At 35.6% G+C, this 15,246-nt stretch overlaps 2 protein-coding genes across 7 annotated transcripts; one reads left to right on the top strand and one right to left on the bottom strand.

The window, feature by feature from the left end:
* Positions 1-17: 17 nt before the first annotated feature.
* On the bottom strand, positions 18-7,588 carry LOC132703778 (thioredoxin reductase 1, mitochondrial). 3 transcript variants are annotated; one of them, XM_060673243.1, is made up of 9 exons: positions 7,388-7,588; positions 5,788-6,011; positions 4,754-4,878; positions 4,480-4,706; positions 4,025-4,175; positions 3,146-3,392; positions 2,949-3,087; positions 1,743-1,962; positions 18-594 (listed from the first exon to the last, which is right to left on the bottom strand). In XM_060673243.1, the coding sequence occupies exons 1-9, from the start codon at positions 7,509-7,511 to the stop codon at positions 465-467; spliced, it is 1,587 nt and encodes a 528-aa protein (XP_060529226.1). In that variant the 5' UTR covers positions 7,512-7,588; the 3' UTR covers positions 18-464. The 3 variants fall into 3 exon arrangements, with proteins under 3 accessions (XP_060529226.1, XP_060529227.1, XP_060529225.1); XM_060673244.1 differs by lacking the exon at positions 7,388-7,588 and adding an exon at positions 6,799-6,935; XM_060673242.1 differs by lacking the exon at positions 7,388-7,588 and adding an exon at positions 6,427-6,654.
* Positions 6,620-15,025, top strand: LOC132703781 (C-signal). 4 transcript variants are annotated; one of them, XM_060673249.1, is made up of 5 exons: positions 6,620-6,751; positions 12,048-12,099; positions 13,804-13,994; positions 14,292-14,441; positions 14,732-15,025. In XM_060673249.1, the coding sequence occupies exons 1-5, from the start codon at positions 6,626-6,628 to the stop codon at positions 14,954-14,956; spliced, it is 744 nt and encodes a 247-aa protein (XP_060529232.1). In that variant the 5' UTR covers positions 6,620-6,625; the 3' UTR covers positions 14,957-15,025. The 4 variants fall into 4 exon arrangements, with proteins under 4 accessions (XP_060529232.1, XP_060529234.1, XP_060529231.1 ...); XM_060673251.1 differs by lacking the exon at positions 6,620-6,751 and adding an exon at positions 6,836-6,921; XM_060673248.1 differs by lacking the exon at positions 6,620-6,751 and adding an exon at positions 7,699-8,010.
* Positions 15,026-15,246: the final 221 nt, after the last annotated feature.

Below are 15,246 nucleotides of genomic sequence, written 5' to 3'. Positions count from 1 at the left end.
TATGGATTTACCCAAAAAATTGTGAAAATACAAGTTTATTTGAGCATTACAATAAAACATCCCTAAGTACAAATTTTAATCTATTATCAAATCAACAGTGTAACAACATAACCCCTTAAAAAACGAAATATAAAGAAAAATAGTTTTATAGATTGTGTATTTGTTGTAATTTATAAAATAGGGCAATATCACTGGGTTTATGATCCATATAAAGTTGAAGTACTAGTATAAAAAAAAATTGACAAAAATTAAGGCATTTATTTTTTTGCATTTAAATAATAATAAAGAACCAACTAGTTGCTAAAAGTAAAGAAACCACGTTTTTCTTTTAAATGTTGCTGCCACCAGTTTAAACACAATTGTGAAAAGAATATAAAGGCTCCCTATACTGATGGAGGCTTATTGGCTACACCTAGTGGTAAAGGCGTGACTTTTCGTGCTTCCAATGGCAAAGGGTCGGCATTTTAACTGCAGCAAGATGCGGGGTTGGGGTCCTTGCCCGATCTCTTGGTGACGTTTATTCTCGTAAACTCTTCGGCTATCGTTGGGTGGATTCCGACCGTATTCATTAAATCTTTGACAGTTAAATTGCACCTGCAATCACAAAACCCATCCTCAATTACCTGAATTTAAAAAAAAACTTCAAACGTAAAGAGCGGAATAATGTTCCGCGCATGTGTACATACTACTGGGCGGCCAAAACGAAGGTCTGACCAGCGCAGTGATTATCGCACCATGGCTTTGCTCGCCATAAAAAATAAATACACAATATTAGACTTGTGTGGTTACATTGGAGCGCCGATTATCGCTCCGCGCAGATAGTAAGGCTAAGATCTCATCCAAGGTCATGGACCCTCGACCAGTCTACTACGGTAATTTTTATTTCGCTTTTTTCTACATTTTATTAAAATATCAAATGTTTCTATTTTTATTCTCATATAGTCAAGAAAACGGAGGTTTAAGGGATGTATATTCATATATTCGTAGATATTTAATGCTTTTTTAGCATTGGCATGCAGAAAAATTTCCTTATCTGAAGAAGAGAGTGTTGTTGCAAGAAAAAGTGCCACTGCTCCAAGTCTCGATATGACCACACGCGCGCTTCGATCAGAGCGAGCGTCGGAGTCAGGGTCGAGGGTCAAGGATCAATGGTCCCCATTATATAAGTACCACTACCCTTTTTGTAAACCAAGATCTCCACACATTTAACTTCTAAGCCTTGCAATTTTCATTTGGCATTTGGACAGCAAAGAAACAAAGTTTATATTATATGGCAACAGAGAGGATTGTCGGCAGTAGTTTATGAAATTAGAAATTTTAACTCTATTTTTCATGTACATTATGCAGCTCCTGTTTACAAGAAAAAACAATACCAGATTTCAGATGGCTTCAGAGATTTAAAAACGGAACTCGAGATTTGGCATTGAAATTTAACAACTGCATTCCAGGGAATAACAAAGTTCGTTTGATTTGATTTTAATTCCTTTTTTTGTTTTAATTGCGTTAAATGATGTGTTAATGTATGATTTTTTACTAATAAACTATTTATCTAAATAAATTTTAACGAAATATCGGAATACTGTCGAATTGATGAACTGTCAGTTAATTGTCGAATATGATTCATTTGAAATGACAGGTGCTGTTAGTTAAAAACAAAGATTTGAATGGCCCGTGCATATTGATTAATTTTTTTCCATGGTTTCCGTATTATCAGTTAAAAGGTAATAAGGGAGCTTCCTCACTTGATCGCAGCCGAAAAACCCTGAATCACTTCGCCGGCCTGCGGGCCAATGTAATGCATGCCAAGAACCTTTTGGTCGCCATCCCTCTTGGCAACTACCTTGAGATAGCAGTGCGAGATATTCTTTTGAGGAATAAAGAACTCTGTTGGCTTGTAATAAGCGTGGTAGATTTCGACGTTGTCTTCACCGTAGCGCTGTACAGCTGTCTCTTCGCTGATGCCTATGATAAAAAATTGCATGTTAATTTAAAACCAATTTTCTAAATTTTTCTTTGGTGTGTTTACATAGTAGGTGAGAGAAGTAAGGAGGTCATCAAAATACCACTTATATAACTGAAATTAAGAGATGAGATGTGTATAAGATAACGATTTTATCCAAATTTCCAAATTTTATCGTTGTAATCCTCAAACATCATTTCCATTTTTATATGTTTCGCATCCTATTAATATAAGAGCATTATTTAGCTTAACATTTTTTTGCTCTTCTGCGTATTCTGCTTTTAGGGTTATGTTGTTGGTTACTTAGGAAGTATAGTGTAAACTGTATTACTTATGAGAAATTCTATACATTCAAAAAGTCTCTGATTATAAGACATGCAATTTTTATAAAATATATTTATTTAAGAGTACTATTATATAAAAATCCGTGAGATGTGCTGAGTTTAAAATATGATCCACGCCCTGATGTTTTGCAAAAAGCAACAAAAATTTGATTTTTGCATTAGCAACTAATAAATGCACTATTATTTATTCAAGATCCTTAAAATTTGAATTTTGAAATTTCTGAATCTATCTCAACTTGCGATAACATTGTTGACATCTATCTGGCCAATAAAAAAAAATAAAAAATTCACTTGCACAGAAATAGACTCTGAAATAACATCTTGGTGCGAAGAACTATGTACTGAACTGAAATTATGTACAATAAAAAGTCACAACCATTTTGTGCCAGCACACAGACGGACAAAAATATTAAAACACTTTACATTATTCAATTTTGAGAGAATAGTAGTTTTGGAAACTTTGTATTTCTAAAAGTAATGGAAATTACTACCTTTTTATATGAAAATAAAAAACCCCAATCTTTTCCCACTTTTCTAGGTATCTACCAACTCTGTTATTGTGAAATTATAGTTATTATTTCGTACTTGATACTTAATACTGCCAAATGACCATCAAAATCGGAGTGAAAATAATTATTACTTACCGACAGCTCCATATTCTAATGGGGTAAATACTGTTGTTGCGACATTTTCGTAGTTCATCGTGACTGCGCTGTCACCAAACAAACGACGGGCTAGGAGTCTGCCCGCGTGGATCGCGACCGGAGTGAGTTCCGGCTTTTTCTAAAAAACGCGCAGATAATCACTTGAACATTAACTTTATTTTCAGGGTCCTACTTACGTACAAAACGTCCCCGACCGCGTAAATATTCGGCACGTTGCTTTGTTCGTCGACGGCGTCGATTTTTTCGCCATCTCCCGCCACCTCGACGCCCGCATTTTCTAGGTGAAGTTCCTTGGTTAGGGCGCGACGCCCAATGGCGAACATAACCGTATCGAATTCGTCGTTAAATTCGTTTTTATCGCTGTCGGTCCACGTTACCTTCAACCGACCTGAATCCAACTTTTCCACGGATTTTGGTAAACATCTAAAAGAGGAGAATGTAATATAAAAAAAATGTCTAAAGGAATGGAATAAAAATTATAGCCTCAAAAGTAGGTAAGACTTTATTTAATTTATCTAAAGATACATTACTTACAAAATTTATGAATTCCTCATCCGTCGGTTTTTGCTGAGTCGAACTTGCAGACGTTTCGACAATCATCCTGTTGGTTTCTTCAGAGCTTGACTGAAACGTCAGCAAGTTCGCCTCAGCAAAAACCGACGCAGGAGTTTTGTAAAAAGTATTGCAATAGGCTGTGGAAGTTTCTTTGAAAAAAGATATATTACTGCATTAGAAAAGGGTTGCTTCCAAGAGAGAGGGAGGTAATTTTAATCATTATAAATTGCAATGAATTGTTCATACAATTATCTAGGCCTAATATAAAAAAAACTTAATACCACAACCGGATATTTGAAAAAAAAGTAAAAATTGCAGGTTTTGTTGTCGAACTCTGTTAAAACATGAGAGCAATGAAGTGTTATCAATATTTCACAAAAAACAGTATAAAAATAATCACTTTATTGAAAACAATGTTTACTTCATTGTTTTCACTCCAGTATGATATTAATAAATTTCACACAAAAGCAGGACTTTATCTTCTGCAATAGATCACTCACCTGTGTAAAAATTTTATGCCTTTATCCTGCATTTCGGCCACTACAATGTTCGCCATCTGTTGGTCGAAGCCTCTCAGTGGAATAGAACGAATCATTACCGTTGCATCATAACCTAATCCATTCAGGAATCCCGCGCATTCTAATCCAATATCTAGTAGAAGAGTTAAGAAGATTTAACATATCAATGTTAGATTGTATATTTTAATTTAGCTTATTATTATATTACCAAAGTACAAAATGTTGATTGAAATAAGTCAGATTAGTTCAAGTGCAATAGAGACTTGAAGGTTTTTTTGTAAGTTACTGAGAGAGGGAGAGATAGTTTCATTCATAAAATTGGCACTGTGGTAGACAAAACACATATCTTTTCAACAGTGTAATTTTAACTTTCTGAACTTGGGAAGAAAATCTGTTAATGTAAATAGATTCTCTTAACTTTAAACAAAAAAGGATACATCCAGCTCCAACTATAACGGTCTTGCCTGGAGGCCTGTTCAGACTGAATATATCATCGCTTGTGATGCCATATTCAACGGCACCTGGAATGTCCGGATACCTGGGTCTGCCACCCACAGCTATCAAAACATATTTGGCGGTTAGTAGACGATCCCCTTTATTGGTAGTCACAGAAATTGTATGTTGGTCTTTAAAAGTGCCCAGACCATTTATATATTCAACTTTCCTAAAAGACAAAGTTTTATGCAGGAAAAAAATTAAGACGCCACTCACTTGTCTCGCAGTTCAACTCTCGTCACCCAGTTGACAGATTTGATGTGAGCTTGCACAGCATCTTTTAAATTCTCCCAGCTGTGACTGACGTTATCCCCTACTTGCCAGCCGTAACTTTTTGCATCCTGAAAATGGAAATGAACATTTGGTATGTTAGCATAACTTTAAAATCTCATAAAAAAGATTTAAAATAACTTATATTCATTCGATTATTGAAATGCCTTTTTCAGAAATATAATTGTACAATAAAGATAATTAAATAGATGCGGTTAATTAACAAAACATATATAAAAACCTAGATCAACAAAAAGCATCTACAGATAACATAATGACAAATTTCATTAATCCCTAAACATGATTTTTAAAGATACTTCCACGCGCGCCATAACTTGTGACACAGTGCAACATATTTCTGTTCTTTTCTACATGGTTCTTCTAATGCTCTTATTTCAATTGTTATAATTCAACAAATAAATTGATATAAATTGATCAGAAAATTATGCTTGAAAATTTAAGATATTTCAGATTAATGAATTGCTCACAGAACTGAAATCACACAGATACATGTGTAATTTCAGTTCCATCAGCAATGGTCCGAATATTGAAAACATTAATGTAATACCGCGTCCTAAATCATCAGAAAAAGATTAAGCTTGTTAACAAACTATATGCCAACTATTTCGGAATAGTAAATAATACAGGTCCAAACAAACACACAATAAAATATTGACTTCATTAATAAAACAACGCAATATAATAGAGTGTAGGAGAAAATTAAAAATCCATATTCCGATACTCTCAAGGGAAATCAAGCCGGAATTATTTTCTTACATGCGGGAACAAACGTTGATTTGATGACTGTCTAACCCGTTTCAAAATAATGATGGTGGGATGTTTTGAAATTAACACAATGTAATGGTTCATAGAAAAGCAAACAAAACATTTAAAAATTGCAGCATACAAAGGGAAAATATTGATTTGACTTCTGCTTTAAAAGACTGAAAATAACACATTTTTAGTATTTCACAACTTACATGTATAGCTTCGCCTAAGAGAGCAGCTTGATGCATGAGTTTCTTGGGTATACAACCAACATTGACGCATGTGCCTCCTAGGCCCCATTTCGTGCCTATAGGTGTCGGTGTAACATAATCCAATACAGCTACTTTTGCCCCTAAGTTTGCGGCTGCCTCTTTAGCGGCAGCTAATCCGCCGGATCCACCTCCTATCACTACCAAGTCGTAATCATATTCTGATCCTGCAACAAAATTTACTGAATTAAAATCAGATCAGATCATAAATTCTTTGCGATTTGGCAACACCGAGTTATATCAACATCAGCTGTTTTCTGACATGATTCTGTCAGGATCACAATAAGTCACTTATTGGTCTCTTTTTCTATTTGTTTCTCCCAAACATATTTCTCTTCAATACTCATATTTTTCAAATTTTCAAATTTTGGTACTCGTAACCTTAATTTGTAAAAATGACTTGCTGAATTGATAGCAGCTAATTTTCAATTAATTTCACCTATCTCCTTTAAAGTGAAAATTACTTGACACAATTACTTAGCTCAACGTTTCAATTTTTGAAGGTTATCTCGCTTTACTTTATAATTTACCTCACAAAAAAAATTCAGATTCAAAGCGCGAAGGACGATTTCCAATACTTACGTTGTTTTCCAACGTAACTAGCGCACCCGCGTACTTGCTTCTGCTCCAGGTTTCTGAACAACAAAAAATTGGCACTTTTAAATTTACACGCGCCACCGAAAATGACATTTCGAAAACAAAAAACGGCCGCCATGACAGGCAAATTGCGGCCGGCCTCTAATTTTATTAGTCAAAGCAACAGCTGCTTCGCATAAACGCAATGAGGTCAATCCTTGCGACCGGTTGCAACAGGGGTCTCGGGTTGGGATTAATCAGGCGTCTGGTGAAAGAAATAAATCCCCCAAAAACTATTGTCGCTACTTGCCGGGATATCGCAAAGGCCAAGGTAAGCATAGTAGGGTTAGAAAATAAAACAAATGGCACATGACTTACCTGTAGGAGCCATGTTCTAATGTTTTCAGTCACGATCTGAAAATGTTTTAGACAGCTTTGTCCGCACGCTAACCAACACACTCGAAATATGTCAAACGCTAAATTGGAATGGTTCGGTTAAAGGTACGTCATCACGGTTTTGCGCGCTAGCGTCCCTCCCCCCGTCTATCATTATCCATAATCTTTCTGGACAATTAATTATCGAAGATTGTGTGGTTTCTAGTACCGTGACGGAGTGAGTTTCAACTCTTGCGTCATTGTCGGTTTCTGATTTTGTTTTTCAGAATTGATAAAAAATGTAACATATGGAGAGTGTTAATTAAAAATTATTGTTATTGCGAATTTTAAGACATTGAAAAGTGCATTTCAGAAATAGTTTTAAAGGTTTTATAACCGGAAAATATTTTAAAAAACAAGCTGATGAACTGTGTATATATTAGTTATCACTGCATATAATAACTATTTGTAGGTTAGAGTCTCAAACGTTTTATGTGCAGTTTTCTTCAAATATATAATATATATGATATATATTAAGATAAAACATCATTCACTCGTATAATAACTTATATTATTATAGTTCGACACTCACTTTTTTTAGGTGCGGTTGCTGTTGATATCCCATTTTTTACATTGTTAGTTTTACTTTCTTCAGAGATGGGTTTAGGTGGCGAGTGTGTCTTGTACTTTCTCGATTTGGAACCCCAGCACGGCATTTTTGCTTCTCGTTAGTAAAAACCGCGTTTCGATGTTTTCTGAACGACCGCGTTCGAAAAAATTACATCATTTGCGGATTTATCGTTAAGTGATTCACAAAGTCAAGGTGTTTCCCTTGCATGGAATTTTGCAGTGTTGTAGTAGAAGTTTTTGCTATCAAACGAGCCCTGGTTCATATTGTATCAGAATTAATTTGTTACGTGCCGCGACGGGAGATTCTGTTGTATTATCCTTGATGATTTATTGTTGAAGTTAATTAATATTTTCATGTAGTAGGGTATTAATAATTTAAGACGATAATTTATTGTTTTCGAAGTTCTCGTTGGTATGGCATTATACTGGACTTCAAGGCATACAGGGAGGCTTACAGTTAGAACTAGGCATATGGAAAACGGGGCAATGAACAAAAGACGAAATCTATCAGACCCTCGTAAGCGCAGGCATCCTTTCAATATAAAATATTTCGTGCCCCGCAGTCTTCCTTGCTTTATATACAGGGTAAACTAATAAAACGAATAATGCTTTTATAAATATAGGTTGTGAAACGCTTGCTTAACAGGGTGTTAACGGGTTGATTAAATTCTGTTTATCTTTATATCGAAACATTTAGATATATACATATATTAAAAAGAGACAATTTGATGCACAATTTCACACCCTACCAATTGTTAAACTTATGCGCTATTGATACTTTGCGTTATTTATAAAAGGTATTTGCGATTTATTGTGATTGAGTTTTCCCTCAGTCCGCTCCTTGACAAACAACTCAACCTTAGTAGAAGGCGAGTCAATACAAAATGAAACTGTTTAGCTGGTCTAGACATCCTTTTTTGAGGCCATCGTGGAAAAATGTTAAGAAGGGTCATTCAATAAATGCATTCGCGGTCATGTTAAGTCTGAAAAACTTATTGCAAGGTCATTCATTATGCTAGCGGCGTTCAACAACTAACATTTTCGCTGACAGTTCGTCAATTCGACAGTTTTCAGTTTGCATGTGGCATTTTATGGCGGTGTTTTTTTTAAATATGGTTTAGATCAGGTTAAATGTTCAGGGGAAAACGAGTTACGTGTGTGAAGATTGCCGTTTACTAACAAATTGAAGCGAAGTGTATGTTGTAGTAATCATGGGTATATCGCCTAGTACCGCATATTTCAAGTAGCACCCAAAAGTTTTAACTATCTATATCTATAGTTTCAGCTAATTAGTGAGAGAACTTTGTTGTGTTTGAAACTCATCCGAAATTAGGGAAACATATAAGCAGAAAAATTTCTAAAACAATTCAAATATTTTCTATATCGATTAAAAAATAAATAGTCACTTCACTAAAAAAATGCATAAAACTTTTTCTATGATTTGTAAACTGTAAATTGTTTTTTCTACTCCCGTCCGTAAAATACCTAATTACCCACCGATCTCGAGTGCGGGAAGCGTCACTTTAGCACAGCAGTTTCGTTTCCCACAAATCCGAGCCACTTCGGACATTTCCGGGATTTTACCGCACGGGTTTAGGAGCAATCGGATGATTTCGGAGATATCTCCCACGCTTTGAATTTTGACGTTTGTCAATTCTGACAGTTACGTCAGTGAATGTATTGGTGTTTTGCGAAATGTACCCAAAAACTAACGGTCGTAGAAAAAGTATAATATGCAACACGTTCGGTAAACTTTTTAACTCATTCGTTTATTAAAAACTCGCTCCGCTCATGTCAAATAAACTGGTGAGGAAAATGTCGTTTACCGCACTTGTTGCATGTTATTAGTAACTATTTCTTCGCGAGGACTATACAGGGAGTATCGTGAAGTCCAAATGTAAGTTAAATTAAAAACGGGGTGGTTTTTGGTAAATTGTGTCTTTGCTCATGCATTATTTTTTTAAATTCTTTTTGCAAATCTTTATATCATCATAAAATATTAAAATACATTAGTTACAGTGCGCAAAACTCTAAAAATGTTGAAGATAATTTTTTTTAATATACTTTCGTGATTTTCCACTCTATCAGCAATTGCCAACGTTATCCTAGATCCTTGATGACGCAGGATAATTTAACGCGTGACTTGAACATTATCCTTTCACTTAAATCATTTCTATTTATAGACAATTCTCCTAAATAATTCCGTGCTACATGCACAAGGATAACGCCAGGCAAACTTGTTATCTGCTTGCAGTGACTAGACGTTTTTGTGACCGTTATCATTCATTACCTATATCGCTAAATTACATCAAAAATAATTCCTTGCAGAGCTGTGGGTTTTATAGACTTTTTATTTAAGCATTATAAAAAGACCCGCAACAGTGAAATATATGTATTTTTCTACTCCCTTCTGTAAAATACCTAATTATACACCGATTCAGCGTGCGGGAAGCGTCACTTTACCACGTGCCCCACGGATCCTAAAATTTTCAAAAACACAAGAAAAAAGCGAAAATGTTGATTATTTACTTTAATTAATTATTTAAATTGAGGTTTCACTTGAATGGAGTAATATTTTTGCAACTTAAGTAACACAAGGTCTATGGAACTGTACCGAAGGACCTATTAAGAAAACTTGCGGACTCTAAACCTCGAACAAGACCATGCAGTACTTCGACTGCATGACGTCTTCTTTCTAGGAAAGCTGTCCTTTTAACGTTGTGAAACAAGAAACAGACACCAAGGTAGAATGGTGAACTGAAAGCGTTACGCGAAGTTGAATCGCGCTATGCGTTCTAACCAACCGAGCTCTACAAAGAATCCCAAAAAAAATGTAATAATTATAAACGTGCTGGAGAAAAGTCTGTGGTGACATGGAAAGTCTTCCAGTCTGTAGTCTGTAGAACGATTTTTGGGAAAAGTAGGGCTGAGCTGCCAGTTGATCGGTTTAACTGTAGGAGCCGGTACTCTGGAGAACCCGCTCTACCAAATTACCCATTCGTCGCTAGCATTGGATACATACCACCATCGTGAAGGTGGAATGACTTCTTTTTATTCCAAAGGCTGGACTTGCGTCCCATGAGTAGCTGATGAACTTATGTCCTAGAGACACAGTATCGAAGCAGCTTCAGGGCGATGGTGATCGGCTCTTTGAAAACCACGATAAAATCACGACTCGACCGATTACACCTTAGGGTGGAGCTTGTGGCCCGGAGAGCCGCCATTATATTGCTAATTCTGGGAAACTGGAAGTCGGTAACAGGGGGCGCCGACTCTGTGGCAGGTCCTAATTCAGTCCCTCTCTATGAAGACGGACTGGATTGAGCGTCCGTACACCATACATAGCGAGGATCCCTACAAAACGACGACTGGCTCTGTGCGGGAGAAAATATTTTTGTGCCTCATGGGCTATCTTGTATACAGGCGGTTTCAAAACAGACACTGGTTTATATGGAGCTCTTCTAGAGCAAAGATATCTGTGCCTCTGGGGATTTATCTTAGTATATTCTAGGCAGAGATCTATGCGATTTTGTTGTGCCCTCACGCGAACCTCAACAGCGGCTGTCCATGCTCTTACTTCTTGCCCTTACCTATGTGGGGCTCGGAAATGCTATTTGACTGCCAAAAAACATTGACAAGACTGGCGGCATGTAATTCTGTCAATCTGACCTGGATACCGCTCATGTGGATATTCAGAGCAACAAAATGGCAGACAGACTTAAAAGATTAAAAAACTCCAATTCGTCTCCTGCAGCTGCGCATCACTCAGCCGATTAGAGTACTAAGAATCCAGAGTACTAGGAAGCTATCCAAACTAGAAATGAAAGGACTGTACTTCCTCGAAAGTACAGGGCTTATGTATGGGAGTGAGCGAAGATGCGCCGGCATAATGGATGGAAAAGTCTGGATCGAATAGGAATGGGAACATAAGGACATTTATAATAATTGTCACCCTGTACAGGTGGCCAAATATTGTAAGCAATCTAGTAGTTTCGCTTTAAAAATTTTTTGAAAGTGACCAAAAGTAAATGATGGAAATTATTTGACCGTTTCTAAGATTACGTATCGTGAAAGGAACTAACTGCAATTTCAATTATGGTGGTGTCTTTTCCCACGTCTCGACGTTGCCCCTTATGGACATAAAAAAAAGGTTTTCAAGACCAGTTTAAATTCTTCCAGTTCTTTCCTATTGTTAAGTATATGAAACGTAAGAGAGAGCAGGAGGTTGTGCGGGTTTGTTCAATTAACTCTAAAACTTTACAAATGCCTAAGGATATGCACCTAAGTTGCTGTCGAAAGTATTTTTTCAGAAACGTTTAACTGTACAGAACCAAGGAATTTAATTAATTTATTATTATGTATATTAGCAGTTTGTTAACTTTAAAAAGATGGCTGTATATGCCCATCCCCTTTTCATCCTTGAATTATTTGACTTTGGGAAATACAAAAGGAAGCGACGAATGTAGTACTGAAAGCTGTTAATTATATTCCAAAAGTGTATATATGGTTTTTGAACATATTAATCCAAATCATATTTTTATTTTTTGGGGGATAATTTTGATTATTGTTTTGTTCGTTGCTACATCCCTATTGTGTACCTATCGAGTATTTTTTAACTTTAGGAACTTGGAGAAATCGCTCAAATCCACAAAAACGTACACATTCTGGAATTAGGTAAGGCCACACACACATCCCAGCGCTCACTTCTTACATCAATATACCCTGTAATGTGGAATTCAAAAAAATTGACTAAGCGGTATTAGTTACAGTCGGTCAAAAAAGTCTCCATACACATAGTATTTTTTCAGTTTTCTCTTAGTTCCTTCTTTCAGTTACATTTAATGAGAAATATATTTCAAGTAAATATCCGCAATCTCAGTAGGAGTAATAAAAAAAAATCATTTGAACACTTCACAATTGCCATTTGCTTTAATAATGGCATTAAATCTGTTTGGAAGACGTAAATCAAGCTTTCTTGTAAATTCTGGCGATATGTTTTTCCACTCTCTCCTTATCCTATTTTTGATGTCTTCTTTACTCGTAACTCGATGTTTTTTCGCTTTAATTCTTCACACAGGTGCTCCATGGGGTTGAGATTGTGGTGTTGTATGAAGTTGTTAGCGGACATATATGGATCATCCAGTGACGTACAAGCGTAGCACTGTGTTTAGGATCGTTATCCTGTTGGAATAAATAACGCCCCTCAAGGTAAAGTTTTTCAACACTTTTCAATAAAAGCTTAATTGCCTGTCCCATTAGCTGACATGCACCCCCACAATAAAACATTACTTCCACCATTCTTCACCGTAGGACGGACATTTTCGATTTTTAGAGCTGTATTTTCCAAACTTTATCCCGACCATCTGACCCAAAAAGATTAATTGTTGTTGCGTCACTAAAGATAACGTTTTCCCAAAACTTCCTAGTTTTGTTAATGTATTGTCGGGAAAATTCCAAACATTTTTTTCGATTTTTAAATTAATGATTTCTTTCTAGCAACGCGGCCGTTATAACCTGCTCGATGCAAGCAGTTTCTAATCGTTTGAGGGCTAACATTTTTTGAGAACTCTTCTCTGCAAGTTTTAGAGCGCTTGTTTTAGAATTAATTCTAATTTTTTTTCATAACAGAAGACTCTTCTCGTGCAATTAACTTTCTGGGACGACTAGAGCGTGGCCGCACTTTATAAGATTCGGTGAATTTGTATTGATTTATTACGTACTGTACAGTTGAATGTGATTTTTTAATTATTTGATAAATATCTCTAAAGAATTTTTTCTCTTTCCGTAAATCTTCCATGATTTTTCGAAGCGCAATTTGAATTTCGCAATTTTTAGCGCTCATTTTGCTTTTGCTTCAAAACCACCGACTTAAAAGGGGTGTCAAAAATAAACAAGTATAACTCATCTGTTTAAGCGAAATTTGATACAAGCTGAGCGATAAAATATTGATAATTAACGGTTCTACCTGCAGTTCTGAATAGTGATTTATTAAAATGTATGGAGACTTATTTAACATAGTTTCTTGCTTTTGAAACTGCCTTATTTTTTATCTTTCAAATAAAGTGTCTTAAATAATTTTTATTACTCTTGATGAGATTGCTGATATTTACTTGAAATATATTTCTCATTAAATGTAAGTGAAAGAAGAAACTAAACAAAAATGAAAAAATACTATGAACACGGAGACTTTTTTCACCGACTATATATACGTACATATTTGGTTAATAACTCAGTTGGTTTATAAAACTAATTTATTTTTATTTTTTTGAATACATTTTAAGATTTAGGGGTAAGGTATTATAAATCAAACAATCCATTTTAATCGTTTCTCGAGAAAACTATTTAACTATTAAACAGTTTGTTTTTTTTTATTTGCAGATGTCCAGAATGTAGACAAATTTTCCCACTTTTCCAAAGAAGTGGAACGGATTGTCGGAGACAATGGGTTGAACGTTCTCTTCAACAATGCTGGCTATTCACCGAAATCAACCAGAATAAATTTCGTCAAAGCTGATCAATTGACACTGACGTTCGCGGTTAACGTCGCAGCTCCGATTTTGTTAACAAAGGTAATGTTGCCAATGAAGCGAACAACACCCTAAATTTCTATTTTTGAGAAGTTGGACACAAATTAACAACAGTGCCAAGGGGAAGTAGTATTTCAGCTCACTTGCATAATTAAAAACTGACGTGGGCAGTTGAAGTCGCATATTCATCTAGGGGTCGTATATGGCCCGACCCTATGTGTTCGATAAGTGGACGTAAACAATTTCATTGACGAACTGAACTGTTTACGGCACTTGTTGCACAATATACTATTAACAGATGTTGAATAGCAATGGATTGATTATACGATTCTTTCTTAGGTTATGCTCCCGCTTTTGAAGAAAGCCTCCGCTTCAAAATCTAGTAGTCCATTAGGGAGCGAAAGAGCGGCAATTGTCAACATGTCATCTGTTTTGGGGTCGATTACTTTGAATAAGGACGGAGGACTTTATGCTTATCGTTGTTCCAAAGTAAATATCGCATCGATCTTTTTGATTAATATTTGACAAGTGGGTCAGATAACTTAAAAGGTTTTTACTGTAGATATATTGGATGTCTATGGAGACGCTACTTGAGATAAAGTGCTTAATTGTTAGTTTAAGTTCATATTTGTTTTTTTTTTTGACAAACTGAAACTGGACAAAAGTCATCTTAATCAAAAATTAATTGACTTGCTGAAAGCCGTAGAGGTTCGAAAAATATAAAAGTAAAAACGGAATGATGAATAACGTAGAAACGTTACATTAAAATGTTGTTACAGGCAGCTCTCAATATGGCCACAAAAAGCATGAGTATCGATTTGAAGAACGACGGAATCTTGGTGACAGCTATCCATCCTGGATGGGTGAAAACGGATATGGGGGGAAGCAACGCACCCTTAACAGTAGACGAAAGCATTACTGGTATCCTAAAGGTTCTTCGAGGGTTGTCAGAAGAACATAATGGACGTTTAGTACAATGGGATGGACAGTATTTGGCGTGGTAGTGTCTTGAAGAAATTTCACTAAAAGTGATTAAGCTACATATGTATATTTTTTTATGACTTTAAATATAAACCCGTTAGATTTACTGTGTTAACTTTTGCCTTTAACGACTAAATCATCCAGCATTAAAGCAAGAAATGACCTAATTCAGATGGTACTTTGTTTTGTACTCTCAATCTGACAAACTAATGTGGGAGATTAAATTTTGAAAAAATGACCTTTTAAGATATTATTTATAGAAGGTATTGTAAAATCTTCTCAATTGCACTAATTTATTTATTTTTTATTTATT

Source organism: Cylas formicarius, unplaced genomic scaffold (genome assembly GCF_029955315.1).
Source record: "Cylas formicarius isolate icCylForm1 unplaced genomic scaffold, icCylForm1.1 PGA_scaffold_6__28_contigs__length_40554024, whole genome shotgun sequence".
Taxonomy (NCBI): domain Eukaryota; kingdom Metazoa; phylum Arthropoda; class Insecta; order Coleoptera; family Brentidae; genus Cylas; species Cylas formicarius.
This window is presented reverse-complemented; position numbering and strand designations above follow the sequence as displayed.

Bases quoted from the DNA above. Each gene is read 5' to 3' on its own strand.
- LOC132703778 (XM_060673242.1), bottom strand. From the start codon at position 6,559: ATGGCGGCCGTTTTTTGTTTTCGAAATGTCATTTTCGGTGGCGCGTGT. The intron at 4,879-5,787 runs GTAAGTTGTGAA...TTCCATTTTCAG, and splicing joins TCTTAGGCGAAGCTATACAT to GATGCAAAAAGTTACGGCTG. The intron at 595-1,742 runs GTGAGGAAGCTC...TTGTGATTGCAG, and splicing joins GGTTTTTCGGCTGCGATCAA to GTGCAATTTAACTGTCAAAG.
- LOC132703781 (XM_060673248.1), top strand. From the start codon at position 7,840: ATGGCATTATACTGGACTTCAAGGCATACAGGGAGGCTTACAGTTAGA. The intron at 8,011-12,047 runs GTAAACTAATAA...TTTTAACTTTAG, and splicing joins TTCCTTGCTTTATATACAGG to GAACTTGGAGAAATCGCTCA. The intron at 14,442-14,731 runs GTAAATATCGCA...ATGTTGTTACAG, and splicing joins ATGCTTATCGTTGTTCCAAA to GCAGCTCTCAATATGGCCAC.